Here is a 16,175-nt window from a genome sequence, read left to right on the forward strand (position 1 = left end):
AGACCATTTTTTCCTTTGCTTTATAAAGCAATGGAGTATAGCATATTTAATCACTATGCTACTCTTCAGAATTTAAAATTACAATTAGATAAATTTTAGTTTGCTAATTAGTACCTCTAAAAAATCATGTCATGAACTCTGATTTACAAACTTAATTTATCGTCTTACTAAAACGACAACTTATTATTTTCTATGTGTAGTTAGTAGTGCTTAGATTGAAAACAGAACAAAACTTATTAAAAGTCATCATTGTAGTTATACCCTGAAAGTCCCAGAAACCTATATACAAATGCTTAAAAGTGAGAGAGATCTTGTAAAGGCAATAAGATATGGCTATTTAACAACCAACATTCTGTTTTTGAGTTACTGAATCAATACTTTTCACTCAGTAAAACAGCAAGGAGACAACTTTTCATTCTATGCTTTGACACAGATAATGCAAAATCATAGATAATGAAACATAATTTTTATTTGGTTTAGGAGTATTTTGGTACATAAAGTAAAACATGGCTGCGAATACTCTGCATTCAACAAAATAATATACAGTGAAGAACTGGAAAATTATCCATCTTTCTCAATGGAATTATTTCTTAATCTTATTGTTATCATGAAACAAGAGTATTTTACATGAGTTTGATTGCATGAGTTTGTCCTATGATTTGCATTTAATGCCTTCCCTAAATTGGAAGAAATGAGGTATTTTATATAAATTTCACACTGAGCTATGAGTTACATAAAAGAATTAAACCACCGTACAACACATATAACAGTATTAAAATTGTTGCTTTACTGAATGTCACCTTTCACTGAATATTAAATATATTGAGGGCCATAACTATAATTTTTAACCTACCCTAGCATCTCAACAAAATTTTGACTGAGTGGATGAATATGTGATATTAACAAAAAGTTGCAAAAATTTAATTTAGATAGCTCTGATTAACTGTAAAATCTGAAATGATATTTGGAGTCACAAGATGTGGGTTCAAATCTTACTTTATCACAAATTATGTGATTTTAGGCTCTACCTGAATGAGGCTCAGTTTTCTCATCTGAATTAAAGGAATAGCACCTGACATGTACTTCAGGGTACCTGTAAAGGTAAAATGAGGTAACGGACTTGAAAGTCCTTTATAAGTACCAAACAAATGTAATTTTCTGCATATTCAGGGAAGAAATATATGTATGAAATAAGAAATCTTTTTAAGGTACAATGTGACAATTCACATTAAAAGTACATACCATACATACCATTTTTTCCCAAGTGAAAACAGCCTAACTCCTCTCTTCAGCCTACAAATACACTACTAATTCCCCCTCCCAAATATACACACACACACACACACACACACACACACACACACACACACACACACACACACACACACACACACACACACACACACACACACACACACACACACACCATGCTTCAAAATACAGCCCTCGGTGCTTTATTTTCTCCAATAAATACTAGCAAAGAAGGGTTGACACTGGTGCATCCTCTTCCTCAAAGAACTGAAATCTGACTCCACCACCATGACCTATAGAACAGCTTCAACATGGTTAATCCATTGGTTTCTTCTCATTTTATCTTCTCTCTGAAGATTTCTTTTTCTTTTTTTTTTTTTTTACTTACTTATTTATTTTTGTATTTTGGCCACGCTGCACGGCATGCAGGATGCTGACCAGGGATCAAATCCGGGTCTCCATAATGAAAGCGCCAAATCCTAACCATTAGGCCACCAGGGAACTCCCTGAAGATTTCTTTTTGAGTACCTCTCATATCTATGTTGGCTTCTTTCTCCAAAATGACTATATATATTTTTTTCTTCTAGGATTAATCTTTTTGACTGGTTCAGCTTCTGGCTCTCCAAATGCAAGTGTTGCATGAGGTTTCATCCTTGGACCTCCCTTCTTCTCACTCTATGTTTCTACAGAGATGATCCAGCCTATTCCAGCAGACTCGGGCATTGCCTCTGCATAGCCAACTCCCAAATTGCTGTCTTTTTTGCGACTCCCTCCCAGGTTCCTGGTCTCTATTTCTAATTGTTGACCACATATTTCCATCTGGATGTACTTCAGCCTGTGTGTCAATCTCATTATTCCTCCCCCTTGCCCCAAACCTCCTCCCCATCTTTGCTGCCACTCTAGGTAGTCAGCCAAGCAGAGATTGTGGAGGCATCAGGGACTTCTCCACTCTTCCTCACCTCTTACCTCCATGATCTAGGAACAGGATCTGCAGATTCCATCTCTGAAATGTCTCACTAATTCATCTACTCTTGCCTCTGTTTTAATTTCCACTGCATTCAGGTTTCATTATTTCTTTTTAAAAGTATCATGACTGCCTCTTAACTAATCTCTCTGCTTTAGTCTCTCACAAGTTAAATCCATCCTGTTAAATATAATGCCAAGGACATAAAAACACTCTACTTTCTATGCCTACTCTTTGCCTGGAAAATAAACTCCAACCTCTCTGACATGGCATTTGAGACCCGAACTAATCTGTTCCTAACCTGCTTTTCCAGTAACTCCTGCCCACACCTTTCACTTTCCAGAACATGTTATACACGTACAGTTTCATGCCCTAGTTTACGGTATTCCCTCTACCTGTTATGGTTGTTCTTTATTTGTCAAAAGCCTATACATCATCTTTTGGGCGCATGTGGTAAGTTATTTTTTCTGTAATACCTTCTCTATTCTGCCTTTTGCATAGAATTAATCCCCCCTTCTCCTGTACTCTTTGGCTATTAAAATTAAAGTGTTAGAAGTGTTTATCTCTTCCACTGCATTAGACTCAAAGGGAAAAAGTATTACTCATCTTGATTTCATCTGATTCACACAACACTTGACAAATAGAGGCTACCCAATAAATACTAAACTGAATAGACCTATTCCTGATTTACATAACAAATACAGAGTACAAACTTTAAGAATAATCCTTATCTGTGTAACATATAAACTACTGGGTTGGCCAAAAAGTTCATTTGGGTTTAAGTAAAAATAAAAGACACATTTTTCATTTTCACCAGGAATGTTATTGAACAACGTATTCATTAACTGAGCAAACCTTTTGGCCAACCCAATACATCATACTGATTTTGTGTCAGTTATTGTTAGAATCAATGAAATCATTTGGCTTTGGATAATAATGAAAATATATCTGAAAGATGAATTATTCATTATAATCCTTTTGATTTTAAGTATATCAGACAGCTAAATTTCTCTCTTACAGTTGGTTTTGAAGGAAGCAGGAAATAGTTATGCAAAAATCCAGTCAAGTATCTGTAAAAATACATAGAAATCAAATATGAGGAGGGCATTAGTAGTGTTATTAAAATATCAATGTAAGAATCACTAAATCTATCAACGCCTTTTGTATATTAAAGAGTTAAAGACATTGTAAAGCCTAAAAACAATATTAATTCAATTAAAAGTAACCTTAAAGAAAATCAGGTGCATGCTAAAGGGTCAGTGCCAAATCACTGTCACAAAATATTTTTTGTATAACCAAAAAAAAAAAAATCCATCTCTAAGAAATACTAATTTAATGAAATTACGCTAAATCTTGCTGTATGATTGTAGCTCAAGTGTCAGCAAACTATACCCTGTGGACCAAATCTTTATTTTGTAAATAAAGTTTTACTGAAGCAAAGACATACTCATTCATTTGTGCTCCTGTCTGCTTTTGCTCTACAAAAGCAGAGTTGAATAGCTGAGCAGAGACTACATGTTGCACAAAGCCTAAAATATGTACTATCTAGCCCTTTAAAGAAAACTGACCAACTCCTACTATAGATAATCAGCTGGAAATTTGGTTGTAAAACCAGGCTGGTCTGTGTATGTATTATTATTATAGAATTTAGAATTTTTACGTAAAGATTTCTTCTCAAAAATCAAAAGAATTTAAAAAAGAAAGATATAAAGATGTTATGATAGAAAATATACGGATGTCAAAAATATATATACAGATGTCAAAAAAAAGAAAATATACAGATGTCAAGTACATAGGAGAGTTAATGGCATACATAACATGATTTCTTTTTTTTGTGTGTGTGTGTTACGCGGGCCTCTCACTGTTGTGGCCTCTCCCGTTGCAGAGCACAGGCTCCGGACGTGCAGGCTCAGCAGCCATGGCTCACAGGCCCAGCCACTCCGCGGCATGTGGGATCTTCCTGAACCGGGGCACGAACCCGCATCCCCTGCATCGGCAGGCGGACTCTCAACCACTGCGCCACCAGGGAAGCCCCATAACATGATTTTTTAATGAAAAAATTATTTTATTTTTATACTTTTATATATACTTATAATATATTCTTCATTAACTAGGAAAAGAAGTAGCTGCTCTTTATATTAGAGTATGTCACAGAAAATTAACTGTTCTACTACTACTGCTTCACTAAAAAGTAGAGAATTAATTCTTCCTATAGGAATAAATAAGTAAACTTAAATATAATTAATTATTTTTTCAAATGAGGGGAGGGAAAGGTGGAAAGAGGGAGGAGAAGGGAGGGGGAGCAGGGAGAGAGAAGCTACTATACCTCATTCTCTAATTGATATGAAGCCAATCTGTGTACCAAAGTTAAGGCCATCTCGGACATGGGAGAAAAACTTGTCAGGATGACAGGAGGTACAGAGGTTGAGATCTTGGTTCTGGTCCTGAATATTCTGTGGCAGAATTCCTCCCTGTTCTAGAAGAATCCTTAGGATAAAGATTTTTCAAAAGACAGAAAGTTTACTTTACCAACAGCCAAAGCAATATGGAAAAAGTATGGATATTGGTGTAAAAGAATTCTGGGAAAGATCTGCTTGGAACAATGCAAATTGTTATTCAGTTACAGAACAGGGACAAGTCAGGAAATGGTAGATTTCACCATCATTAATCACCTAAGTTCATATGTGAACTGTATAACCTCCATATTGTCCTGCAGACATGATCTGGGTATAGGATTCTATAAGCAAAATCAAGTACTTATTTAAGAAGAATCTTGAAGACAAGATTCAATTGATTTAGACAGAGCATGCTTTGTAGTCATCTGGCTCTCCCGCCTCCTTTCCTTCTATTAACCAGATTTTTCACAGAAAACTTGCTTCTCCTTAAACACTTCATGGTAGGAAATATGACTATAAATTAGTGACACTTATTTCACAGGTCATGTTTAAGAATCAATTTCAATCCTTTCTACTTATGTACTAAATGAGGCAGAATCTGGGTAAGGTTTTACTGACTTGAAACACGATTCAAATCAGACATCAATTTTCCTTTGTAGAAATGACAAATAATTTTTATTATCTATTAATAGCAAAATTTCATAAATTCAAAAATGTAAGGGACCATAAAAAACTTGAAACTATCTATGTGTTTATATTATCTAGTATTTTTGCTGAAAAATATATTCCTCCAGCTAATTAGAGAATAAGAATAATTTAAAAATATCAGTTTCCTGATAGTTTATTATATTTAGGAGAATTTAGCTGAGGAATGTCTGTGAAGTGCCATTCTCTTCTATAAGAAGTGCCAACTTTTCTATATGAAGTTTAAGTAGATCTCTTAAAACTAAATGCCAACTGTTTCTTCCTTCACTTTTAAATCAATAAGAGATACCAGATCAAAAGACTGCTGTTATTCAAACTTAAATGAGAAAAGATTTCATATTTAAAATTAGTTTTTGTGTAAGTGTATATGTCAGCTACTTAAAAACCTGCCAGCTGAATTTTTCTTGGAGTTACTAATTGTTTTCTAAAATTATCTTCATTTTAGAAGCAATAAGCAATAATCAAACTTGCAGTTCTGGACTGAAATCAAGCATACCTCGTGGCTTTACGGATGTCAACATAGGGATTTGGTGAGCCAAAGAGCCGTACACATCCAGGATCAAGACTGTGGAATGCCTTTGCTGATTCCCTTGGAAGAGTAAAACAGCAAGGTCCTACTGAAGGCCCCAGCACAACAATAATGTCTTCCAAAGTACAGCCGTATTCTGCTATCATAGCATTCACTGTAGCCATAGCAACACCTAACAAAGTACCTCTCCAACCTAGTAAATAAGAAGAAAAAGAGATAAGCAAAGTTAAAACATAAGAAAATTTCATCATAATTTATATCTAAGTTAAAAATGAGCAGAGTCAGTTTATGTATTTTCAAAGTCCAGAAACAGTAAATAAATCACAAGATTAATTAATTAAGCCAAATAATCAACTAATTAATTAAAATACTGGTTTTTAGATGAGGTATATTATACAAAGCACCTGACACAGAAGAGACATTTAATGGGAGGTCCCTTCCACTTCCTTTTTAAAATGTTCTATACTTTCAGTTTCCACTGGAATTATATCTTCTTAGTCTTCTCTCTCCTTCACTTTTTATGCACACTTTTAAAAATCATGGGAAAAAACACATAACATAAAATTTACCATTTTAACTGTTTACAAGTGTACTCTTCAGTAACGTTAAGTCTATTCACATTGTTGTGCAACCAATCTCCAGAACTTTCTCATTTTGCAAACTAAAACTCTATGCCCATTAAATAAGAACTTGGCCTTTCCACCTTCCCCAGCCTCTGGCAACCACCCGTCTTCTTTCTGTTCCTATGAATTTGACTATGCTAGGTACCTCCTATAAGTGGAATCATATAGTATTTGTCTTTTTGTGACTGGCTTATTTCACTTAGCATAATATGCTCAAGATTCATTCCTTTTTAAGGCTGGATAATATTCCATTGTATGAATTTTGCTTATCCACTCAATCGTGGATGGACACTTGGGTTACTTTCACCTCTTAGCTATTGTGAATAATTCTGCTATGAGCATGGGTGTGCAAATATCCTGCCAACATCCTGCTTTCAATTCTTTTGGATATATATTCAGAAGTGGAATTGCTGGGTAATATGATAATTCTATTTAAAAATTTTTGAGGAACCATCATACTGTTTTCTATAGGAGCTGCACCATTTTATACTCCCACCAATAGTGCATTATGGTTTCCATTTCTCTTCACCAACACTTTTTTTTAAATAATATTAGCCATCCTAATGGGTGTGAGGTGATATCCTGTGGTTTTGATTTGCTTTTCCCAAATTATTAGCGATGTTGGGCATCTTTTCACATGCTTTTTGGACATTTGCATATCATCTTTGGAGAATGTTCTATTGAAGTCCTTTACCCATTTTTCAATCAAGTTGGTTTTTGTTGTTGTTGTTGAACTGTAGGTGTTCTTTATATATTCTGAATATTAGCTCCTTAGTAGATATATAAATTGCAAATATTTACTCTCAATCAGTTGGGTTGGCTTTTCACTTTGTTTACTGTGTCCTTTGATGCACAGAAGTTTTTACTTTTGAGAAAATCTAATTTATCTATTTTTACTTCTGTTGCTTGTGCTTTTGGCATCATATCTAAGAAACCATTGTTTAATCCAAGATCACAAGGATTTACACTTTCTTCTATGAGTTTTAGAGTTTTAGCTCTTACATTTAGATCTTTGAACCATTTTGAGTTAATTTTTATATATGACATAAGATAAGGGTCTAACATTATTTTTTTGCATATGACTATCCAGTTTTCCCAGTACCATTTGTTAAAGAAACTGTCCTTTCCCCATTGTATGGTCTAGGTACCTTGTGAAAAATCATTTGACCATATATGCAAGGGTTTATTTCTGGGATGTCTATTCTATTCCATTGCTCTATACGTCTGTCTTTATACCAGCACCATACATACTGTTTTGATTACTGTAGCTTTATAACAAGTTTTGAAATCAAGACGTGTGAGACATCTAACTTTGTTCCTTTTCAAGACTGTTTCTTTTATCTTTGATATTTTTGAATTTAATGTTTCAAAACCCAGGAAGTAGCGAATAATATTCCTGTTTTATATCCAGGAACTAAAACTCAAATTATAAGTAACTTTTGACAACGTTACTGACTTCTAGTCATTCATTACTTTAGCTAGATCAAAAGAAAAATGCACCACTTTCTTATTTATCTATAGTCTAAAATGCAAAGTAGTTGATTTACAAGCAGAAGAAAATCTAAAAGATCATTCTTCATTTCACATAGACTCATAACCACTGGATAATCTAAACAGTATTTTTTTTTTAAATCACCAGAAAACAAAATTCCATAACCTTAACACAACACAGAACCTAAAAATTCTTTGTTCTTATCTTTAGAGAATAGTTAAAGCCACTAGACTACAGCATATTAAACTAAAGGCGGTTTTCCAAACATATCTTGCTTTTTCTTACCTCTACACCTCTACACATGCTGCTGAATTTTCATAAACACCTTCTGTGACCCGACATGTCTCAACTTCCTATTCCCTATTACCTGGACTTCAAGGGTTCTCGACTAGAGGCAGTACAACTCCCTGGGAGTGTTTTGAAAAGCATGGAGGCTTTATTATTATTATTTTTTGGTTCTTACAGCTCAGAGTGCTACTGGCATGAAGAATTTCAAAAGCCAAGTAAACTTGGTCTGCAGTCAGTGTAAGACTATCTTGCCCCAAATGTTAATAGCACCCCTGCTGAGAAACACTGTCACCTAGCCAATCCTACAAATCCCTGAGGAATCAGCCTAAGTACAGTTTTCTTTGGGAATTATACTCTGGTTCATGTAATTTGACTTAGGGACTCCTTTTATCTGCTTCTGTCCTAAGAGTCTGCTAGCTCTTCCCTATCTTTACACTTATCACCATGGGTAGTAATTAACTATTTGTAATGTCCATCAGAAAGAAATTATAACTTTTCCTGTACCAAAACAATTGGTAAAATCCTAGATGTTTAATTAAGTACACTTACCAGAGTGAGCAACCCCACATGCTTTCCTGACAGGATCGGCAAAAACTATAGGTATACAGTCAGCACCAAGAGCCGCTATTGTGACTCCTCTTTGATTTGTGGTGATCCCATCATAAGATTCAGGCTCCTTCCTTCCCATAATCCAGACATCATTGGCATGATCAGTCTGATACCAAACATGTGAGAAAAAAATGTTTTGAAGATAGAGTTTCTCATACCATAAGCTTTTCTAAAAGTACACATCTTGTATAAAATTATATAACCAGTTTAAGGTTACAACCATTCATTAAATATATCAGGTCCATATATGATAAAATAACAAATTTACTTATTTAACTTTATGATATGATAATCTCTGCATATTTTCCTCAAAGGAAAGCAGACTTTTACATTTAACAAACATTAAAAAAAATTCAAAATAGTCCACCCGTCATGAATACCTCCCACTAGAGATGGGTAAATCTCTAATTGCAGTACTTTCCACAAAGTACTAATTTACTGAAAGAAATTAAATTTCCAAATCAATGATATTTTTACTTTTCCTGAAGTCAAGTAACACTAGAATTCTGTAAGAAACAATTATCTCATCAGTTGTACCCTAGTTCCTCCTAGTGTTGATTAATAATGGCTTTTCTCTCCCACCACGCAGGAACCTTCCTTCTAAATCAAGAAGGGCAGTGGTACTATACTCTGAGAATTCACTGTACTTTTAGATGTGAGGAGCTCCAGGTGAAATATATATATATATCGTCATAGAATTGATCTTTAGGTTATGGTATACAGCTCTAAGAAAAATAATCACAAACATTATCCTAAATCTTAGATAAAACACTAGATGCAAAATGTTAAATAACTTATTTAAAGTCCACGTAGTCATTAGCAGAGTCAAGAATATACTTTAGGGACTTCCCCGGTGGCGCTGTGGTTAGGAATCCACCTGCCAATGCAGGAGACACAGGTTCGATCCCTGGTCCTGGAAGATCCCACATGCCACGGAGCAACTAAGCCCATGCGCCACAACTACTGAGCCTGCGTTCTAGAGCCTGCAAGCCACAACTACTGAGCCTGCACACCACAACTACAGAAGCCTGCACGCCTACAGCCTGTGCTCCACAAGAGAAGCCACCACAATGAGAAGCCCGTGCACCACAAGGAAGAGTAGACCTTGCTCGTCACAACTAGAGAAAGCCCACATGCAGCAATGAAGACCCAACATAGCAATAAACAAACAAACAAATAAATAAATAAATAAGAATATACTTTACATCTTCCAAAATGGGAAACAAAATTGTACCTTTATTCGGTAAAATTTCTTCACATTAAATCCTGCTGCACTCCCCAGCCTACGCAGATTTTCTTGAACAACAGCCTTGGGATCTCTCCGTTTGGAACTACTGAAGAGATTGAATGAGCTGAGAGTTGGTATGTAAGATATCCCACCTGTTCTTGTAGTAAATCCATGTATGAAAATATCTGCTGAAGATAAACAATGAAGATTAAAAACATGACATACAAAAGACGATAAGCATTACAAACCCAGTCTCTCATTAAGAATTTCCCTAATCACCTCATCCTGCATTTGTTTATCTGCCTTCTAATTTCTACAGCTCTTTATACCTCCATCTTATGACATAATGCTTTGAGTTTGTTTTACCTTCTCTGTGGGATTATTGCTCTTCAAAGGGTATCTTTTGTCCCTTTTGTCTTTGTTATCCCAATAGCATATAGCTCACAGTAAACTTCATTCTTCTGTGAAAGCACCAATGAGTTAACGTTTCAGAATTTCTAAGTAGGAAATGCTTACAGTCATAAATCTCATTTAAAAGGAAGGCTGGGGGATTTGTCTTAAAGCTGAATTTGCATAAAGAGAATTTATTTATTTAGGGTGGCTATCCCTTGACACCCCTGACACTACAAGGCCATGCATGACACTCCCATGTTGTAACTGATGCTAATGAATACATAAATTCACAACAGTCTACAAAAGAAAGAAGCAAAAAGAGGTGAACAACCTGTAAAGAAAGACTGGTTTTTCACATCCAGTAAAAACAACGGATAGTATTTAACGTACCTGTGATCAAAGGAGATGTGATAATGGTTAATTCTCCTTTCAGTGCTGGCAAACTTCTCAAATATGTTTCTATTTCATTCTGGATTGCTTCTAGTTCTTGAGCTGTGATTATGTTTATTTCAGTAGGCTGTTTCAAAAGACCTCCCCTCAAAGTCATCTGTAAATCTTCAAACTCAAAATTGTAAACATCAGTGAAGAGTTGACCAATAAAAGCCTTCATTAATGTCTTCCGGTGCACAGGCACAATTACCTTAATGCTGCTCAAATTTTTTTCATCAATTTTTTGTTTAATGGTATACAATGAGGCAGCCATGCTGGGATTGCTAACAGTCTCAAATTCTCTCAGGAAAGCAGATAATCCATTGCTTGCTTCTAATTCACAATTATCATGGTCACAGCTGATGTTACTGCAACACATTATGCAAAGGAACTTGGCCTTGGCACCATGGTGGTATCGGACAGCATTCAATGTCTTTAGTAATGCCTGATGACAGTTTTTCTGAGAGTTTAATTTCAAACCAAAGAGATCTATCAACACTGCTTCTGCCATCCTTCAACACTGTACAAAGTTCTTCAAAGAAGGTTTTTGTGCCCCCCAAAATCACCTGTAAAGAAAAATTAGCATAAGTAAGAATACAAAGTTATATCAATTTTCTTATAGTTACAACAGAAACTTGTGGATGGGTAAAAAGAATTGCATTGACTTAAAAATGTAACCAAAATAGTGAATCCAGATTCCTCCCAGAAAAGCTAGTCCACTATTTGTCAGAACCAGGACAATGAAAAGCAAAGCCATCTCTTAATTCATTTTGTGAAAGTACTTTACATCTTTCCAGCAGAACAACAGTTTTTGTTTTGTTTTCAGATAGCAAATTTTTTTTAATATCTTTATTGGAGTGTAATTGCTTTACAATGGTGCAGGTAGCAAATTTTAAGCAGGGAATTACTTGTTGACTTAAACAAAGTCCTGTTTTTTAATTACAGGGTGTCAACTTATTGATATATCATTAATCCGGATACGACTGGTTTGCTAATTTACAATCCCTTCATATGAAATACCAGGGTCTCGAGTTCAATAGGTTAAATGGAGCTGCACCTAAAAATTAAAAATTTTTAAATTCTTAATAGCTTTTTTTTTTTCCTTCAGAAAAATTGCATTTTGTTATTGTTTTTCAGAAGCAGACTCACAGATACAGAGGACAAACTAGTGGTTACCAGCGGGGAGAGGGAAGGAGGGAGGGGCAAGATAGGGGTCGGGGATTAAGAGGTACAAACTACTATGTATAAAATAAATAAGCTACAAGGATATATTGTACAGCAGCACAGAGAATATAGCCAATATTTGATAATAACTTTAAACGGCATATAATCTATAAAAATATTGACTCACTATGTTGTACACCTGAAACTAATATTGTAAATCAACTATACTTCAATTTTTTTAAATGTGTTTTTAAGGAGATAAAAGCAGACTCCAGGATTCACGCAGGACTCAGGTATGGCAATTATCTCAGAAGCAACGGCAACTTGGATCAGGTGTGCGTCCCACCTGCTCTCCTCTTCACTCCCCGCGCACAGATCTTCTCACCCCAGCCCCTGCCCTCCCCCACCCCAGGCTGCCGGTCTCTCTTTGGTGACCCCTTCAGTGACCCCCTTTGCCCCGGATGGTTTTCTCCTGCCGCTACTCCTAACCCCCTCCCTCTGGACCGTGAAAAGCCCCACGACGCCTCTGCCACCCGCCCGGTCCGCGCTGGGGCGGGGGGGGCGCCGATCCTCACCTGCCGGACTCCTCCCGCCCCTTCGAGATTTTCCGACGGCCGGACGCACACCCGAGGCCGTTCTCCGTCCTCGCCCGTCGCGCGTCGCCTTCCGCTGCACACTCGGTGGGCGGCGAGCTCTGAGGCGTCTGCCGCCCCCAGTCCTCCGCCTGAACGAGACCGGGAGGCCGCGAGCGTGTGCCCGGGCGCTGGGCGGGCGGCGCCCGTCCCGCCTCACCCGCCTGACCGCGGACTGACGGAGCCCCGGCCCGCAGCCCCCTGACAGCCGCGGAGGCCGGGCCGGGGGGCTGGGTGCGGGGAGGCGGGAGCGATCCAGGGAGCGACCCTCGGGTCGGACGCGCCAGACCGCGGGGGAACCGTCAGCACTTCCGGGTCAGGAGGGCGCCAGGAGGAGGAACGGGAACCGGAGGAACGGGAACCGGAGCAACGCACCGACCGAGTGACCGGAGCCAGGCGGGTCCGCGGGCCGGTGGGCGGGGCGCGAGGGAGCGGGGTGGGCCTCCCGACTGGGCGCGCGGCCAAGCGGCCTCGGGTCGATGACCGCCTCACCCCGCCCGGGGGCGATGAAGCCCTTTGCCGGCGTCCGCGCTCCCAGTCGGCAGAGCCCAGGCCTGAGGACCTCCTTGCGTTAGCCACTTGGCACTCTGTCCCATGCAAGTTCAAGTAACGTGCCTCCTGAGGTAGACTTTTTTTTTTTTTTTTTTTTCTGAGGTAGACTTTTTAAAAAAATTTTTTAACGGTTTTGCTTTAGTTGTTTCCAGAAACGAGTTGGCTGAACGCCGCCCCCCCCTTGCCTTTTTGCTGATCCTGCCTAACTTGCTGACTAAACTTTGCAGCTCCTGCACGCGTGTGGATAAACGGAGGTCCTAGGTGCCCTTTGAAAAATACGCGCCAGGAGTAGAAAATTAGAAGGCACTGACCCTTAGAGTTGTGATAAAGATGTAAATTAGCATCCTTTCTCTGCCCTGAAAGAGCATAACATTCATTTATTTAAAAATATTGAGCTCCTACGTATATGGAAGGCAGACGCTCTGGCCAAGGGGAATGTCTCCAACCTTCAAAGAGGAGGAGAAAGGATGCTTCCTGTGGAACTGGTTATGACGGAAGGAGGGGGTCCCTTTCTTCTGACAGTCGCTCAGACGATAAGTGCTGAAGAACCTGCCCCTGATAGGAAGAATCTCAGCCATCTGGGAGTTTAGAAGAGCACCTGAAGTGGGCAGGTGCTGCTATTCTATGGCGTCACCAACCTAGAATAGGAACCCACTGTTCGGTATCTGGCAGATGTTTCTGTCAAAAATTGTACTTTCAGGGCTTCCCTGGTGGCGCAGTGGTTGAGAGTCCGCCTGCCGATGCAGGGGACACGGGTTCGTGCCCTGGTCCGGGAAGATCCCACATGCTGAGGAGCGGCTGGGCCCGTGAGCCATGGCCGCTGAGCCTGCGCGTCCGGAGCCTGTGCTCCGCAACGGGAGAGGCCACAGCAGTGAGAGGCCCGTGTACCGCAAAAAAAAAAAAAAAAAAAAAAAAAAAAAAATTGTACTTTCATCATTTTTGCTGGACATTTATTAAGAGCACTGAGTGCTATGTGGTGCACCTGATCCACTCTGCCCTGAGCTTGCTTTATGTTAAATATTACTGTAAGCAAAATAGAGGTCTTTAGTTACAAAGCTGGGTGAAAACATTTATCTGTTTTTATAGACAATGGTGGGAATTCATTTTCTGTCATGCAACGGTAACAGTAAAAAAAGTTAAAAAAGAAATATTTCAGGATAGGGAAGCTGTCAGGGAAGAGAAAGTTTGCTGTTATGTTGTATTTATATACCATTTCCTTTCACCATCTGGTACCGGGCTGTGGCCTCATCTCCTAGCACTCTCTTACCTCATCCCCATTCCCTCCACTCCAGTGGCTCTCAATCCTGGCTACACCTCAGAACTACAGGTAGAACTTAAAACAATATAAATCCAGGGAACTCCCCCCTCCACCACCTCCAGATATACATTTGAATCAGAAACTCTCGGGGAGTCAAGTCTCGGCCTGTTTTGCTTTGCTTTTTGTTTTGTTATAATCTCTACAGATGATTCAGATGCATAATTAGATTTGAAAAAACAACTTCCCTATTCCCAAGCCACTCAAACTAAAGGCTGTTCCTTGGAACACCATATGATTTCATCCTTTGCATAAGCTATCCCTTCTGCTTAGAACACTCTTCTCTTTATATGCTTTTTTAAGCTGTTGCTTGTTCAAGACCCTTCAAGCTCAAACATCACCTTGAATCCCCCTCCCCTCGCTAAGCAGAATTAACTGCTTCTTTTAGCATTTTGTTTGTATAGGAGAAGCTCTCTCATAGATGCAGTCTGTATCCATAACCAAGCAGTACATTGAAAAAGTCAATTAAACATTAAATTGTATACCTCATAAAGATGAACATGGTAGTATATAAATTATATCTAAATAAAACTGTTTCAAAGGAAAGTCATTTAAACCAGAGAGTTATAAAAAGTATACCATAATACCTTAAACATTTTTTAACCTATAACAACTATATGCTTGTTTGCCAATCTGTTGAGAAAGTCCAAGGCCTTTTCTTTGCACATGGTCTCCTGATTAGAGTTCTGCCTCATATCTCTTCCATAAACTACACTTCTCAACCATCAGCTAAGCTTTCCCAAGATTCGGTTCCTTTAAGAAGAAAATAACCTAGAGGCACTTGTGAAGCTGAGTGCAGATTTCTTCTTTATAATCATTTATAGTTATCTCACACATTCAAACAACTCACCTTAATTGGGTCTTTGCAAAATATTAAACATAGCTTTTAAAGAAACAACAAACTTTATTTCCACACTATTTCGTTGGTTTACATAATATTTAATTAAATTATGAAAGCACAATGACAAGTACAACTGGCGTAAACAGGCTCAGGAACAAACACAAGTGACATTGTCAGATGTACAGTTCCACTGGTAGGAGCAGAAGTGGGCAGACTCACTGGAGAGTAGCTTTCTAACCCTTTAGCATTCAGCATGCGCATTCAGCATGATGTGGGAATTAGCAGCTTATGATTTAAAAGGAAACAAAATGAGTCAGTTGGTTAGAGGTTAAGTGTAGGTAGACTAAGAGAACACCTACTGTTCCTCTACATTTTCATTATTTGACTTTGCATCTATTTCCCCCATAGAGACTTAGAGCATTTGGGGGGCAGAGAGAGTGCCTGGCTGTTGAGGGGAACCATTGGGAAAATCCCCAGGCATTCTTAATCACCATGTAAATCCTTATCAGGAGAAAGATTAGAATAAAACTGGGAACAGTTGTCTTTAAACCATTCACACTAGGGTTTATGAGTCCTTCTAGAAAAGGACATGTAACATGCAAATTTCCTTGTTAAAAGATTATGTTAGTTTCCTAAGTTTTCCATAACAAATGACCACAAACTGGATGGCTTAAAACAACAAAAATGTGTTGTCTTATAGTAATGGAGGCAGAAGTCTTAAATCAAGGTGTGTCAGGACCTGCTCCCTTCAAAGCTTTCCTTGC

The 16,175-nt window shown here is 38.3% G+C and overlaps 1 protein-coding gene across 1 annotated transcript; it reads right to left on the reverse strand.

Annotated features, from left to right (window-relative positions):
- Positions 1-451: 451 nt before the first annotated feature.
- Positions 452-13,346, reverse strand: LACC1 (laccase domain containing 1). The gene is made up of 7 exons (XM_082602501.1): positions 12,647-13,346; positions 10,869-11,473; positions 10,092-10,270; positions 8,798-8,963; positions 5,813-6,038; positions 4,542-4,702; positions 452-3,285 (listed from the first exon to the last, which is right to left on the reverse strand). Exons 2-6 carry the CDS (start codon positions 11,416-11,418, stop codon positions 4,543-4,545), a joined length of 1,281 nt encoding a protein of 426 aa, XP_082458627.1. The 5' UTR covers positions 11,419-11,473; positions 12,647-13,346; the 3' UTR covers positions 452-3,285; position 4,542.
- Between the last annotated feature and the right edge of the window lie 2,829 nt (positions 13,347-16,175).

The sequence above is a fragment of the Mesoplodon mirus genome, assembly GCF_964341445.2.
Source record: "Mesoplodon mirus genome assembly, chromosome: 17".
NCBI classification, from domain to species: Eukaryota; Metazoa; Chordata; class Mammalia; order Artiodactyla; family Ziphiidae; genus Mesoplodon; species Mesoplodon mirus.